At 52.4% G+C, this 14,422-nt stretch overlaps 1 protein-coding gene across 1 annotated transcript in view; it reads right to left on the minus strand.

The window, feature by feature from the left end:
* Positions 1 to 14,422, minus strand: part of BRINP2 (BMP/retinoic acid inducible neural specific 2) — a 97,457-nt gene that overhangs the window by 43,657 nt on the left and 39,378 nt on the right. Inside the window, exon 2 of the mRNA XM_036272713.1 lies at positions 7,178 to 7,509. Coding sequence (XP_036128606.1) covers positions 7,178 to 7,440 — 263 coding nt within the window. The 5' untranslated portion in view covers positions 7,441 to 7,509. The remainder of the gene's footprint in view (positions 1 to 7,177; positions 7,510 to 14,422) is intronic.

The raw sequence follows: 14,422 nt of genomic DNA on the forward strand, positions 1-14,422 counted from the left end.
CAGTCATTTTCCCCGAGACCTCCCTCCTTCCCTGCCTGTGCCACCTGCTGAGAACCGTGGCTCCCTCGTGGTGCCCTGCAGCTGCGTGGCAGCCTCTCTCCACCCCGGTAGCCGTGATGAATGCCCGGGAGACCACCTGGACTTACCCAGGCAGACTGACATTGCCTTTGGTTGTCGTCTATTTCCATGGGCTGTGACCTCTTTTTTTTTTTTTAATCCTCACCCAAGGACATTTTTGCATTTATCTTCAGATAGAGCGGGGGAGAGAGAGAGAGAGAGAAACATCGATGTGAGAGACACATCAACTGGTTGCCAACCACATGACCCCAACCAGGGCCGGGGACAAACTGCAACTGAGGTACGTGCCCTTAGCGGGAACCGAGCCCAGGACTCTCTGGTCTGCAGGCCGACGCTCTAACCGCTGAGCCAAACCGGCCAGGGCTGTGACCTCTTAATTAGAGATGGTGCCTCTCCATGGGTCAGCTGTTCATCCAAATCAGTATTTGCTAGTGCGTGAGAAGTGGTCGGACGCTGAATCAGGTTGGACACCTCCTGTGGTGGCTTCCACAGCTGCCCTCGGATTCCTCCCCTCCCCCTCCGGCTCCGGAGCACCCACAGGCTGGTCCTGGGCTCTCCAGCCTCTCCTGCTTTTACGTATTTCTCCCAGCTGCTGCATCTGCTCTTCTAGTCCATGCACCTTGGCACTAATAATTCCCAAATGTAACCTTGATGACGATTCTGTTTCATCCGTAACATCTTCTGTCAATACTCTCACCACCTCCAGTGCCTCCTGGGAGAGGCTGCCTTCCCATGAAGACTTCTGTCCCTGATCCTGGCCGTTCCTGCTCTGCCTTTGGTCTCCCGAGCACGTAACAGACACAGCACTTCTCAGACTCCAATGTCGTGCTGCTGGTCGGGGGCTCTCGTGAGTGTGCAGGTCCTGATTCCACGGGTCTGGGCGGAGCCTGAGCCCCTGTGATGTCCTGACGCTCCGGGCAAGGCCGAGGCTGCTGCGTCACCACCGTGGAGCAGTCTGGGTCCGAGACTTGCGATCGCCATGCCTTGTGTTTCACCCTGCTGAATTGCAAACAGGTTTTCTTTCCTGAGGCTTATCGCGCTGGTGTCTGCCGAAAACACCTTCGCCTTCACTACCCTTGTTCACCCCATCTTCTGACTCTGCACCTGCTTATCCTGTGGACATGGCCGGCTACACCTGCTTCCGCACGTTCCTGCCTCCACACTGCCTGCCTTTGGGGACCGCTCCGCCCTCTTGGTCTTCAGCTTTGTTCTACTCCGGTTCTCAAAACTTACACATTTTTCCCGGAATGTGATCAGGTTATAAATGTCCTTTATTGTTGATGAAGAGATCTATTTCATATGTAATTTTTTATTTTTCTCCCCAAAGACTTCTGTGTACCCAGATCCTTGCTTTCTAAAAAGAAAAGAAAACCACAAAGAGGCAGCCAGAAATGGAGGTGATACTGACGAGGTCAATACTTTGGCACTGCCCCCAGCCTTGTTTTCCTTCCAACCACCGTGCTGTGCTCACGGTTCCGGATGGCCTCGAACTTTCTCTCCCGATTTTAATTGCTCCTTTCCAATTCTAAGTGTTTCATCACAGTGGCTTGGATTTTTTCCAACCCCATATTATCTCTCTATTAAAGCCTTAATACAAAAAGAAATTAAAAAAAAAAAAAACCTGGACCGCTCATGACTTCGATCAGTATCAAAGAGAGAATGGGACGTTACGCCGGAGTGTGTCGAGAAACCGTATTTACATCTGCGCCAGCTCCATTTAGGTGCCTGATTCGGTTGCGTGTGATGATGGAGATGCACTTACCCGTCGGAGGGAAGGGGCGTGGTGGAGAGTGATGAGCGGCAGACTCTGAGTCAGGAGCCCTGGATGCTATTTCTGGCTGTGACACTCTATCGCTCTGACCTTGAGCATGGGATCCCAACCCATTGCCTTGGATCTAAGAGCCCCCACCTGCCTCCGAGGGCTGCCGGGAGAGGCTGACCATCCACGTGCTATTATAGAAGGAGCTAAGGAGGGAAGCAAGGGAGGCGCTTGGGGTCACGGATGAAACTGGAAGTGGGGTCTCTGCTCTGGCAGCTCTCACCACTAGCCTGTTGCGAGACAGCGTCTGAGAAGTGGGCTGATGGCTCCGAGTTGGTCTGACGGGGCTTGAGGACATGCCGAGAGGTTGGTTCGTGAAATGTGAATGCTTGCCAAACACTGGCTGAGACGGTCAAGCTGTCCTGTTACTCAGGAACGCTTAACAAGAGGACATACTGTCTTTCTTCTCCTGACGGTGCCATCCTGAGGTTGCTCATGTCATCCCTGGGACGGGCTACAGTAGGACACCCTAAGGAAGGCCAGCTCTTTCCCTGTGGTGACTCTCCAACGTGCTGAAACTGTCCCAGTCCCAAGTAAGCCCGCCAGACCAGAAGGAGCACGCCCAGAGCAGACCCATCCATTCTTCAGTCGAGTTCCTCTCCCAGCCCAGAGGCAGGTTGACGGGTCAAGGTCAATACGCTTTTTAAAAGACAGAAAAATAACAATGTCTTCTTTCTGATATAAGCTGCTGAGTGCTTAGCCCTCACAGACCTCGCACAGATCACCCCGGCGCCCCTCACTCTTGCACTGGCTCACATTTGTTGAGCACAACCTAATGACGGTAGGTAGTGTTTATCAAGCACTGTTCTACATACTTTCCCTTGTCCGACACATTTAATTTTCACGTTAACCTATTAGGTGGACACTATTTTTGTCCTGATTTTACAAAGAAGGAAATTGGGAAGCAAAGAAATTAAGTCATCTGCCCAGCCTTACACGGCTGGTGAGCAGCAGCTCCAGGCTGAGAACCCAGGTCAGCTGACTCCAGAACCTTCCCTCTGAAACATACATACCTACACGAGAACAAGCTTGAAATGGAGAGAACGACAAACTCAGGGGACCCATGCTTGGAGAGGTCAGAGCAGTCCTAGAACGCCCGGTCCTCTCCTCAAAGCGAGAGCATGTGCTGATATCCAAACAAGAACAGGTGGGATCCAGAGCTTAACAGGAGAAGCTCGTGTGCTCACTCTGATCTGTTCACACAGCTGGAAGGGACGGAGGGTGTCTGTCCTGGTACGAGAGAGCTGCCTTCATTCTGCACCAAACATCGCAGCCATCGGAAAGTCTCACTCTCCCCTCTCAGTTCATCTCCTTTCTTCTGTGGAGAGCACACGTGGATACCACCTGTTTTCTACAGACAACAGCTTTCTTAAAGAATTGAATGAGAGACGAATTCCGGCTGAGACTGAACGTGCACCACAGAACATTTCTGATACTGTCTATATTTCTGATACTCTCTATAAACTTTTTGTCTCCCTACCTTCTGGATAAAATGCCTTCTTTCTGGTCACTGGGGTGACCCCTCCTTGTGAGTGTGCTTTTTGTTTTGTTTTGTTTTTTTTCTTCAGATAGAGCAGGATGGAGAGAGGAAGGAACAGAGAGAGAAAAACATTGATGTGAGAGAGACACATCGAGTGGTTGCCACCCACACGACCCCAACCGGGGCCGGGGACAAACTGCAACAGAGGTACGTGCCCTTAGCGGGAACCGAACCCGGGACTCTCTGGTCCGCGGGCCGACACTCTAACCGCTGAGCCAAACCGGCCAGGGCCCCTTCTTGTGTAGTTTACCAGTTTTCTGTGACCCACTTTCATCAGAGGAAGCAAGGTCTTGCATTTGTCTGAGGGAGTTGCCACTAGAGACAAAGAGGAAGGGAGGAGAGTGAGTTCCCACGAGGATAATGCAGCCCCTCCCACCAGTGTCTGTGGAGCCACCACTTTGCTTGATAACTACCCGAATGCTCCTGGGGCAGCCAGGGGTGACCATTCTTTCGTCCCCCACCAGAGGGTCCCAAACCAGAATGCTGCACGCCTGTCAGAACGACTGGTTACTGTTTCCCCAGCCGAAGTTCACGTGCAATAACACCCCAGAGAGGCGGAATGGTACTGCGTGGGAACTTGTCACATTACATGGTCAGAGAGCCATTGCCGCTGATAGAACGGTTGTTAGTGCAGAAGTGGTCACAGATCGTCCTCCCCACGGGCCAGCTCGGGGCCACCATGGCTTCCAGGCTGGGGGCTGGGCTTGATGAGAAGGAAATGATGGCTGATTCCCTCCAGTTCCTACAGCCTTCGAAGTGGAAGGTGGTGCGGAATTCTCAGCCTGACATTTCAATTCATATATATATTTAATATAGTTTTGTGATAACAGTGCTTCTGGAAGATTTGGGGTAAACTGAAAAATCCAAGATGAATTAAATCTTATTTTCTTGGACTGGAGGAATTTGCTGCTTAAACACATTGAAGGGTAGATACATTGAAGGGTAGATTCTCTCTCTCTCTCAGAAGGATGGAAATATACATTCCTGGATAAAGAGATGCATCACCCTGAATTCCCCTTGTAGGAATTTCACAGGGGCACGTGTCTAGTTTCCTACAGGTCTGTCGAACGTCCAGCTAAGCTCTTCCGCTGTCGCTGCAGCAGGTGACCCTCAGCCACACCCAGCCTGAGCTGGCCCCGCTGCCTCGGGCCCTGTGTGGATGCCACTGTGCTCTGGAGGATGGCAGGGATGAAAGGCTCCAAAGAAGAGAGTGTGAACTCCAAGATCTCTCGTGGCCGGACTGGGAGGGGGGCTGGCCTGGTGAGTGAGCTGGGCAGGTACTCCCAAGGGCGGGATTTCGCTTCTGTGCACCTCTGCACCCATGAAGTGCCAGCCCCTCAAATACCTGATCGTGCCCCGCTGTCTGCATGTGCCTATGGGAGTCACGTGCCAGGAGGCAGGCCCCTCTTTCTGTCTGCTCTTACCATCTGGGGAAGCGGAATACCTCAAAACCTAATTTCTGAGACCCTGTATTAACCTAAACAGATGCCTTGGTTATTGCAGAAGTTAAAAAAAAAAAAACCCAAACTCTTAGAAATAGAAAATGTCTAAATATATTTTAAGAACCCTGACAATTTGGGAACTAATCCTGGCTCACCATTTACTGGCCGTGTGTCCTTGGGCAAGTTCCCTAACTTCTCTGAACCTCAATTTCCTCATTTGGAAAAAGGGAGAAGGATTGTTCTTCCGGCACAGAGTTGCTTAAAGGACTAAGTGAGTTAATGTACGGCCCTGGCCAGGTGGCTCAGCTGGTTGGGGTGTTGTCCCGTACACCAGTTGTACGGCCCTGGCCAGGTGGCTCAGCTGGTTGGAGTGTTGTCCCATACACCAGTTGTACGGCCCTGGCCAGGTGGCTCAGCTGGTTGGAGTATTGTCCCATACACCAGTTGTACGGCCCTGGCCAGGTGGCTCAGCTGGTTGGGGTGTTGTCCCATACACCAGTTGTACGGCCCTGGCCAGGTGGCTCAGCTGGTTGGGGTGTTGTCCCATACACCAGTTGTACGGCCCTGGCCAGGTGGCTCAGCTGGTTGGGGTGTTGTCCCATACACAAGTTGTACGGCCCTGGCCAGGTGGCTCAGCTGGTTGGGGTGTTGTCCCATACACCAGTTGTACGGCCCTGGCCAGGTGGCTCAGCTGGTTGGGGTGTTGTCCCATACACAAGTTGTACGGCCCTGGCCAGGTGGCTCAGCTGGTTGGGGTGTTGTCCCATACACCAGTTGTACGGCCCTGGCCAGGTGGCTCAGCTGGTTGGGGTGTTGTCCCATACACAAGTTGTACGGCCCTGGCCAGATGGCTCAGCTGGTTGGGGTGTTGTCCCATACACCAGTTGTACGGCCCTGGCCAGGTGGCTCAGCTGGTTGGAGTGTTGTCCCATACACCAGTTGTACGGCCCTGGCCAGGTGGCTCAGCTGGTTGGGGTGTTGTCCCATACACCAGTTGTACGGCCCTGGCCAGGTGGCTCAGCTGGTTGGGGTGTTGTCCCATACACCAGTTGTACGGCCCTGGCCAGGTGGCTCAGCTGGTTGAAGCATTGTCCCGTACACCAAAAGGTTGCAGGTTCAATTTGCAGTCAGGGCACACACCTAGGTTGTGGGTTTGCTCTCTGGTTGGGGCACATTCTGAAGGCACCTGATGTTTCTCTCTCACATCAATGTTTCTCTCTCTCTCTTTCTAAAATCTCTCTCTCTCCCGTCCTCTTCCTAAAATCAATAAAAATAAAATGAGATAAAAGAATTAATGTGTAGAAAGTGCCAGATCTAGTGAGGGATCCAAACACTAGAGTATGTTCATAGGACTAGACACGCATGCGCCACACAGCTAACAACAGCAACCTCTAGATGCTAAACGAGGTGTTTTTCTGGTTTTGTTTCTCAGTGTGCTTTTTGTCACATTTTCTCTCTCTCTTTTTTTTTTTTTTGCATTGGGAACTCATTTGTAATGGAAAAATACATGCCTTTGATAAGAGAAAACAAATTCAGCCCAGCTCCCAGAAGTGTTTGAGGACCGAGGGCTGATGAAGGAGTAGTGACCGGAGGGCAAGTGGCTTGAGGGAGGAAGAGGACATCTGAGTTCAGGGTGCTACTTGGGGGAGCTCTGAGGTGAGGATTTCGAGGTTCCTCCTGCTTAGAAAATTCTAGTCCAGCAGTGGGGAATATGTCCCTGCTTTGTCCCTTGTCCCATGGCCCAGGTAGGTCTCATGCTCCGTGTCAGCTGGCTCTGATGCTTCAGGACGGGCCAGGGGGCCAGGAAGATCCCGCCCATTTCCGCAGCCAGGCCCCTGAGGCTGTGGTGCTGGGGGGGGGGGGGGCAGGGCAGGCTGGGCCCTGCGCCCCAGAGCTCCTGGACTCTGGGCGGGACGCTCTCCGCCTTCATCCGCATGTCTGCGTAATTACAGCTCAGGGGAGCATCCAACCCATCCGTGGGCGCCCCGCCGGACTCCACCTCCAGCGCAGCCCTGGCCACACGCTGACTCTGCCGCCTCTTTCGTCCCCAATCTATAAGCAGCTGAACCTATAAATAGAAACCCTTTTGCTAAGTTCCCCAGGAGGCATCAGCAGGTTTTCCAGCCTGTGTGTTTACCTCCTTCCTTTTTTAAACGCCAACATGGTAGGCTCATTGTCCCTGCCGCTGCCCTCCGGCCCCCCTGGAGCTCGGTCTGCGGGCGCTGCGGCCCCCCGACCCGCGGGCCTGTCGGGGTGGGGTCCCGAGGGAGGCCCTGCCTGGGTCGGGGTCCCACTCACCTGTAGATCCTGTACCTGGTGGTGAACCCCTGGCGGTACCGCTCCACGAAGTCAGCGTACTCCTGCGCGCGGTGGAAGGGGCCCCGGTCCGTGAGCAGCCAGTCCAGGGGCGGCCGGCCAGCGGAGGACGCATGCTGCTCGGGGACCGCCGCGGCCGTGGCCGAGACAGCCAACACCCAACCGGGGAGGCCCAGCGCCAGCAGGGTTGCCCATGGGGCCGCCGGCCGGAGCCCTCTAAACAGAGCGCCTCGCTGCCACCCCATGCTTCTCCCGGGCGGTTGGTGTCTTCATTCTCTCGCCACGCTCCCGCTCCTGCCGCTCCTCCGGGGCCCCTGGAACCAGAAGAGGAACATGGACATGTCAGGTGGACACCTGGCTGACCCCACGGCCCGTGAGCATCAAACACCAGTGGGCAGGACCATGCTAGGAGTCCTCGTTCCAGGCACTGAGCTACGCGTGGATGTACATGTCACATCACTGCTAAAACGATGCTACGGAAACGCCACTGTCATCATCTTCCAGATGCGACCATGAGGTTTAGAGAGATTGGGAAGGAAGGTGCTTAAGTTCAAGTAGCTTTTAAGTGAAGAACGAATTTTGAACTTAGGTGGTCTGGCTCTCAACCTTCACCGTGTCCACTGATGACCTGACACCATCCGCTTCTGTCCCCTCCTCTCACAGTGATTCGGGGGGCTTCAGGGGTCTCCTCACAGACTGTGTGCTGCCTCCAGAGCGTGATGGAAGGTGAAGGGCAGCCCCATTTTTCAGGTGACCGACTGTGGGACAGCGAAGTAGTGACGTCCCTTCGCTGCTTTGAAGCCGGGACAAATCACCTCCCTTCTCTGGACTTAGTTTTCTCTTATTGAAAATGAAGAGGCTTGGAACATGGGATCCCTTCTTTTCCAGAAGGTCTTGCAGGGATGGAGTTAGGACAGGAAATCCGATTGCCTGATCATCATCCCCAGAGAGCCAATCACACATACAAGGATGCTGTCCTGTTCTTTCTCCCCTCCCCGGGCAACGTCAAAGTTCCCGAGGGCAGAGCTGTGTCCTATCCTCATTCCCGATCGTGCACAGCAGGCTTCAGAGACCCTTTCTGAAGGAACGAATGAGTTCATGCCCTGTCTCCTCTGAGTAGAAGGGAAGGTGCAGGGAAAGGAGACCTTGGCCATCAAAACTCTTGGCTTCCTTGTGATTTATCACAGGCTGCACTTGGACTAAGGATAACAGTAACCTGTGTAAACCTCTGGACAGATGCAGGGGACTGGGTCACTATTACGGGGTTGCACCATCCTCTTGTCTGTAATTTCTTGCTAGAATTTCTTGCTGTCAGAGCCTCACCCACCTCCCTTCGCCAGCACCACTTTCGTGTGTGCTAGAATGACTTCCAACCCCCAGCTCCTGTAATTTGTGGCTGCCAAAACCCAGAGATAGGCGCCCAGGGGTTGAAACAAGGGGTAGTAATTTCTTGGCACTTCCAAAGTCCTATAAGGACAAGCAAAGTGGGCTTTGGCATTTGGTTCACAGCCCCTTTCAGAGTCTCCTAGTACTCTGGGGTGGCCCCAGTCCAACAATAATTTCCAATAATTAAAATAGGTGATACCGATACACTCATTGAATGGGCAGATCAATGATATAGAACAGATAGCTCAAAAATAGAGCTCATTACACATGAGAATTTAATATCTATTTTAAAAAGCATTACAGACTAATGTAATGCTTTACAGACCAGATGTCCCTTGGACCCGCGTGAGTCCTAAAGAGACTGCCCAAAGGCTGGGGCCAAGGGTTATCCTGGATGCTCTGAGCCCAAAGGCTGGCCTGAGTCTGAGGTCCGAGACTCAGCATCGGTATAGGATACCCTCAAAAGCGTCACAGTCCCTGCTCCTAAGGATGGAGGAGCAGAAGCATGGGTACCTGGACCTCCAGAAGCACCCCTGCACTCCAGCTAGGAGGTGCCGACCACTTACATGCGCTGCTGGGCGGGTCTTAGGGGTTGCCCCAGTTAACTCTCACAGTAAGAGGGTTGCATCAGCGTTATTATTATAGGTTTGCATTTCCCTGGGACTCAGTGGAGTTAGGAAGATTCAGAGGCAGAACGTGAACCTAGGTCTGGCTCCACGTCCAGACCTTGCCAAAGTGTGCTGCTGTCTGAGGAGCTAGTGCAAGACAGACCCAGGCTTAATGGACCGGGTGAGAGAGGGGCCTGAAGAAGAATAATGGGCAATGCCGGCCCTACTGGATCTTAAAAGATATTAAAAATTCCAATAATTAAAATAGGTGATACCGACACACTCATTGAATGGGCAGATCAATGATATAGAACAGATAGCTCAAAAATAGAGCTCATTATACATGAGAATTTAATATCTATTTTAAAAAGCATTACAGACTAATTGGGTAAGGGATGGAATATTTTATCCATCATATTGGAAAATTAGTTCTAGATGGATTCAAAAGTTAAATGTAAAAAATAAAATCATGGAAGGAAGAACCATCTCCAAATGTCTTCTAACAAGCATGGTTCCTTGGAGGTCAGGGGAGAACGTGATGATAACAAAAGGAGGAACTGGCCTGGACATGGGGGCGGGCATTTTTAAAAGGGTGTAATCCCATGAGGATGCCCTAAGTGGTTCCCATTCGATCCTTCACACACTCATTTACTGAGAAATGTCAGCTGAGGGTTGCTAAGTGCCAGGCGCTGTGCTAAGTACGGACAACACAGGAGCACGTGCTGTTTACTCTACCATTAGTGAGGAGTTGCTCCTGTAAAGCATTGTTTTTAAAGGCATGTTGATGGAGGGGAGGGAAGGATGCTCGTTTTGGAGGCAGGGACGACTTGATGCAGCAGTCGGGTGGATGTGCACAGATGGGTGTGAAGTCACAACCTGGTAAACGGGGGGTGCAAAGTCACAACCTGGTAACCGGGGGGGTGCAAAGTCACAACCTGGTAAATGGGGGGTGCAAAGTTACAACCTGGTAAAGGGGGTGCAAAGTCACAATCTGGTAAATGGCAGGGTTCTAAAATGGCCCCAAGTGTCCGGGGTCCTTCAGTGCATGCCCTCTATAAGCCCCTCCCCTTGAGTGTGGACGGGGTCTGTGAATAAGATGAGATACCACTCCCATGATCTGGTCATGAATCAGTCGATCAAAAGGAAAGGTATCCGGGGTGGGCCTGACCTAATCAGGCGAACCTTTAACTGTAAGCGAAGGTCCAGAGAGACAAGCTCCCGCTGGCCTGGAAGAAAGCCAGTGAGCAGGCTGTGATTGGCGGACGAGGGCCATGCGGAAAGGGATTCAGATGGGCTCTGGGAGCTGAGAGCAATTCCCAGTCAAGAGCTAGTAAGAAAACAAGAATTTTGGTCATAGGGCCACAAGAAAATGAACTCTGCCAATAGTCACATGAGCCTGGAAGAGCCCTGAGGCCCCGATGAGAACTGTGTCCTTGGCTGACACTTGATTTCAGTCTACTGAGACCCTGAGCAGAGGACCCAAAGACCCACACTAGGACCTGACCCACAGAAACTTCCAGACAGTAAATGTGTTGTTTATTGTTTTAGCAATAGAAAAATAATGCAGACACAGAAGAGAACACTCCATGCCTCCCCCACGTGGCCCAAGGCCTGGCTTGGTGAGGGTTCCCCATGCCCCCTGAGGACTGGCTATTATTCTCCGCATGAGAAAAAGCGAGCGTGGCGGTTTCTTGAGCAGAATGCTGCTGATCATCTCCCCTAAATCTGATCATGTCCACACCTTCCCTGTCGAGATTATGGATCCCTCTAGATCAGAGGCCAGGTCTTCATTCTGTAATTCCAACACTCACACATAGCTGATCCTCAGAACGATGGGAAGAATCAATCGCATGCATTTCATCCAGGGATGATTGTGAGCCAGTGAGAGCATGTGGCCTTGGTCCAGCCACTGACCCCCTGGGTGCCCTGTGCCCTCATCGGGGGCTGGTAGCGGCCACCTCACCTGCGAGCCAAGGGTTTTGCAAGGACAGGTGACAGACAGCATGTAGGGAAAGGAGAAAGCTCTACTGAGTCCACATGAGCTCCTCTCCATTCTTCGTTTGTAATCCTGCTTCTCCGGGCTCTCGCGCTGCCGGGACCTGCCTGGGACCGGAGCATCGGCTTCGAACCAGATGCCTCTGCTCGCAGGGCCGAGTCTGCTGAGCGCGGCAGGAACGCGCCTCTGAAAGCCTGGCCCTGGGTCACGTGGTCTCCGCCCCATCACTTTCCTGGGGTCTCAAGACATGTGGACTAGGAAAACCTCTTCTTAGGAAAGTTTTAAACTGGTTTCAAAACTTTCATTTTAAAGAAAGCCCTGGAATATGTTGATTCACCTTAAAAAAAAAAAAATGCTGTGTTGACAGTTGTATAAAAATTGGGCTCCTTAAGGGAATCGCTTTTGGCCATTTCCTGTTCCTGCTCCACAAATGTAATCACTGGGAATGTTTTACCAGCGACCTGTCGAGCAGTTTTTAACTGTCTAGTTCTCACTTCTGTGGCGTCGCCAATATGCGGCAGGTTAAATAATAAGCACCTTCCCTGTGTCCCTTCGTCCTAAAACTGCCCGTGGACGTAATCCCCCGAAGGACATGTCAGTAGATTAAAATAATGGCGAGGCTAGCGCTCTGATTTAAAAAAAATTATACATTTACTTGCGAAAGCCCGATAATTTCCTTTCCTTAGACCATATTTAAGACAGAGCGTTACAGGAACCCAAATGATAAATTAGCTTTGGCCCAAAGGTCCATGTGAAATAAGTCCTGAGTTTCCCTTTGTGAGTACATTAGCTCAAATGTGTTCCTGAATTAATGTGTTGCGGCTCTTTCAGTAGAGAACCAGGTGTCGAGGAAGTCCCACGAGCAGTAGCCTTGCAGTCTTCCGAATGGGAGAGCTTATAAGAAGCCTATCTCTGCCACTCGGAGGTGATCACCCAGCTGAGGGCCTCTGGGGACCCTTGTGTCCTCCTCCTCTTGACATCAACCTCCATTTATGCTGGGTGTGTCCAGACAGAGCAGTTAGAATCTGGGGCATCAGCTGCTCATGTACTATATCTTAGCAAGTGAGATAGACTCCCCCCTTTCAAAATTACTGCTGCGGAGGGGTCACATGCTAGAGGAGTTTAGGATATAGCTGAGCGATTATTAGGGGCCAGAAAAAAAAAGGAGAAATTGGGCTGAAATCAGTATGGTAATTAACAAAATTATTAATCTCACTAACAGCTACCATGGATAAACACCAGGATAACTCATTTAATATTTGTGTGGATCTCCCTGCTCATGAAGAAGGGATAAAAGAACCACACTCAATCTGCGCCTCCCTGATGGCCGGTTTCCCCTTGAGCAGACGGGAACACTGAGGCTGGGGATGCGAGGTCACGTATGTCGGGGCGGATCCAGGTCTCCACGCTCTGGGTCTGTGGCACTGACACCTCACCGCACCGCTGACAAGACCCACGGCTGCGAAAGCGTGTGGGCGCCCCCGGGGGTCTCCCTTTGGTCATCGGAAAATGGTCTAAGAGGGAGGAGGAGCCCTCTGGCCCGCCCAGTGCGCCATTCCACGATTCTCGTACAGATGCACGAGTCTCAGGGGGGAGGCATTATGGTTTCTTTTTAGGAGGAAGCCCTGTGCTTCAGAAAGGAAGTGAAGCACAGGAGAAGGGAGGGATGCAGCAGGGATCCCTGCCTGATGGAGCAGTGACATTTAATAAAGTGATTAGGCAGTGACATTAAATACATTCTCAAGCCATCCGAGTGGTTAATTGGCCGGCTCTGTTGAGGAGATGCTGTCCTGAATGAAGCTGAGGGCGGCAGAGGTCCGGACGCGCAGCAGGTGTTCTTGGTTCTGGTCGACCACAACACCTTGATGCAAAACCTCTGGTTGTGAGCAGAAGAAGAAGGTGAACAGGAGAAACGACAGGACATTCTAGGGTGGTGATTCCTGAAGGGCAGGGTCGGAGGTGGGCGCTATGAGATCAATAACTTTTCCTGTGCCCTCCTGTTGGCATGCCCTGCCAGCCTCGGCAGAGACGGAGCAGGGTGCTTCCCTCCAGGAGCAGGCTCCCGATGCAGGCCCCAGAGCTGCAGCAGGGCCCACAGCTCCCGCAGGTGAACCCAGTGGAGGTTATACCCTGACCGCCCCTGTCCTCTCCAGGCTCTGCGACGTGACCTTCAGTTGCATGAAACTGGCATTTCCCACTGCTAGTCAGGAAACAACATAAAGTAAGTGAAATGCATGGGTATCTTCCCTGCACAGAATCGAGGTAACTGCATTCATGATTATTTGAGCAGAGATAAGAGCTCATCATGATTGCTGTTTACTGTGTGTTCTTACAGTTATCTGAGACCTTTAAGAGGAGAGGCCGGGGCTTCCGGTCAAGGTGGCGGGTAGGTAAACGCGGTGTCCGTCCTCCCACAACCACATCAAAGTTACAACTAAACTACAGAACAACCATCATTCAGAACCGCCTGACACCGAGCTGAATGGCAGTCCTACAACTACGGAATTGAAGCAGCAGCCACATGGAGGCTGGTAGGAGGGCGGAGGGGACGGGCTGGTCCCATACCCACGTGTGGCGGATAAAAATCAGGAGGACACCTCGGCTGGGAAGGTCCTCCCTGAGGACTGAGGGGTCCCCGTCCCACACCAGGCGCCCCGCTCAGGGTTCCAGTGCCAGGAAGAGAATCCCCATAACTTCTGGCTGGAAAACCAGCGGGAACTGAGGCTCAGGGAGGCTGAGGCGGCTGGAGCCCCAGGCAGCTCCTTAAAGGGCCCACGCACGGACTTATCGGACTCTCTCCCTCTAAGCTCGGAGGGGAGGCAGCTCGAGGGGCGCCAGAGACACACAGGGAAGAACTGAGCTGTTTGGCACTGGAGTGAGGGCTGGAGAGGGGCTTTCTCCGGGACAAACATGCTGTCAGAGGCCTTTGTTCCTTTGGTGAGCCCTTCCCTGGGGCGGCAGACAGCCGCCATATCTGGGACTCCAGCAACCTAGCTCACACTGGTAGCCCCGCCCTGCTGACTCCCTGAGGCCCCACCCACCCAGCTTTCAGGCCCACCCAAGCTGTTGCCAGTTGCTTAACCATAGGATTGGCCTGTATTGGATCCTGCCTCAGGTTTTCCTAAATTCTTTCAAACAAGGAGCATCTGGTCTCAGCTAGCCCCATACCGCTCATTAAGTAATACACAGAAACAAACACAGGGAGGCAGCCAAAATGAGGAGACAAAGAAACAGGTC

This window comes from Molossus molossus, unplaced genomic scaffold (assembly GCF_014108415.1).
Source record: "Molossus molossus isolate mMolMol1 unplaced genomic scaffold, mMolMol1.p scaffold_m16_p_20, whole genome shotgun sequence".
Taxonomy (NCBI): Eukaryota; Metazoa; Chordata; class Mammalia; order Chiroptera; family Molossidae; genus Molossus; species Molossus molossus.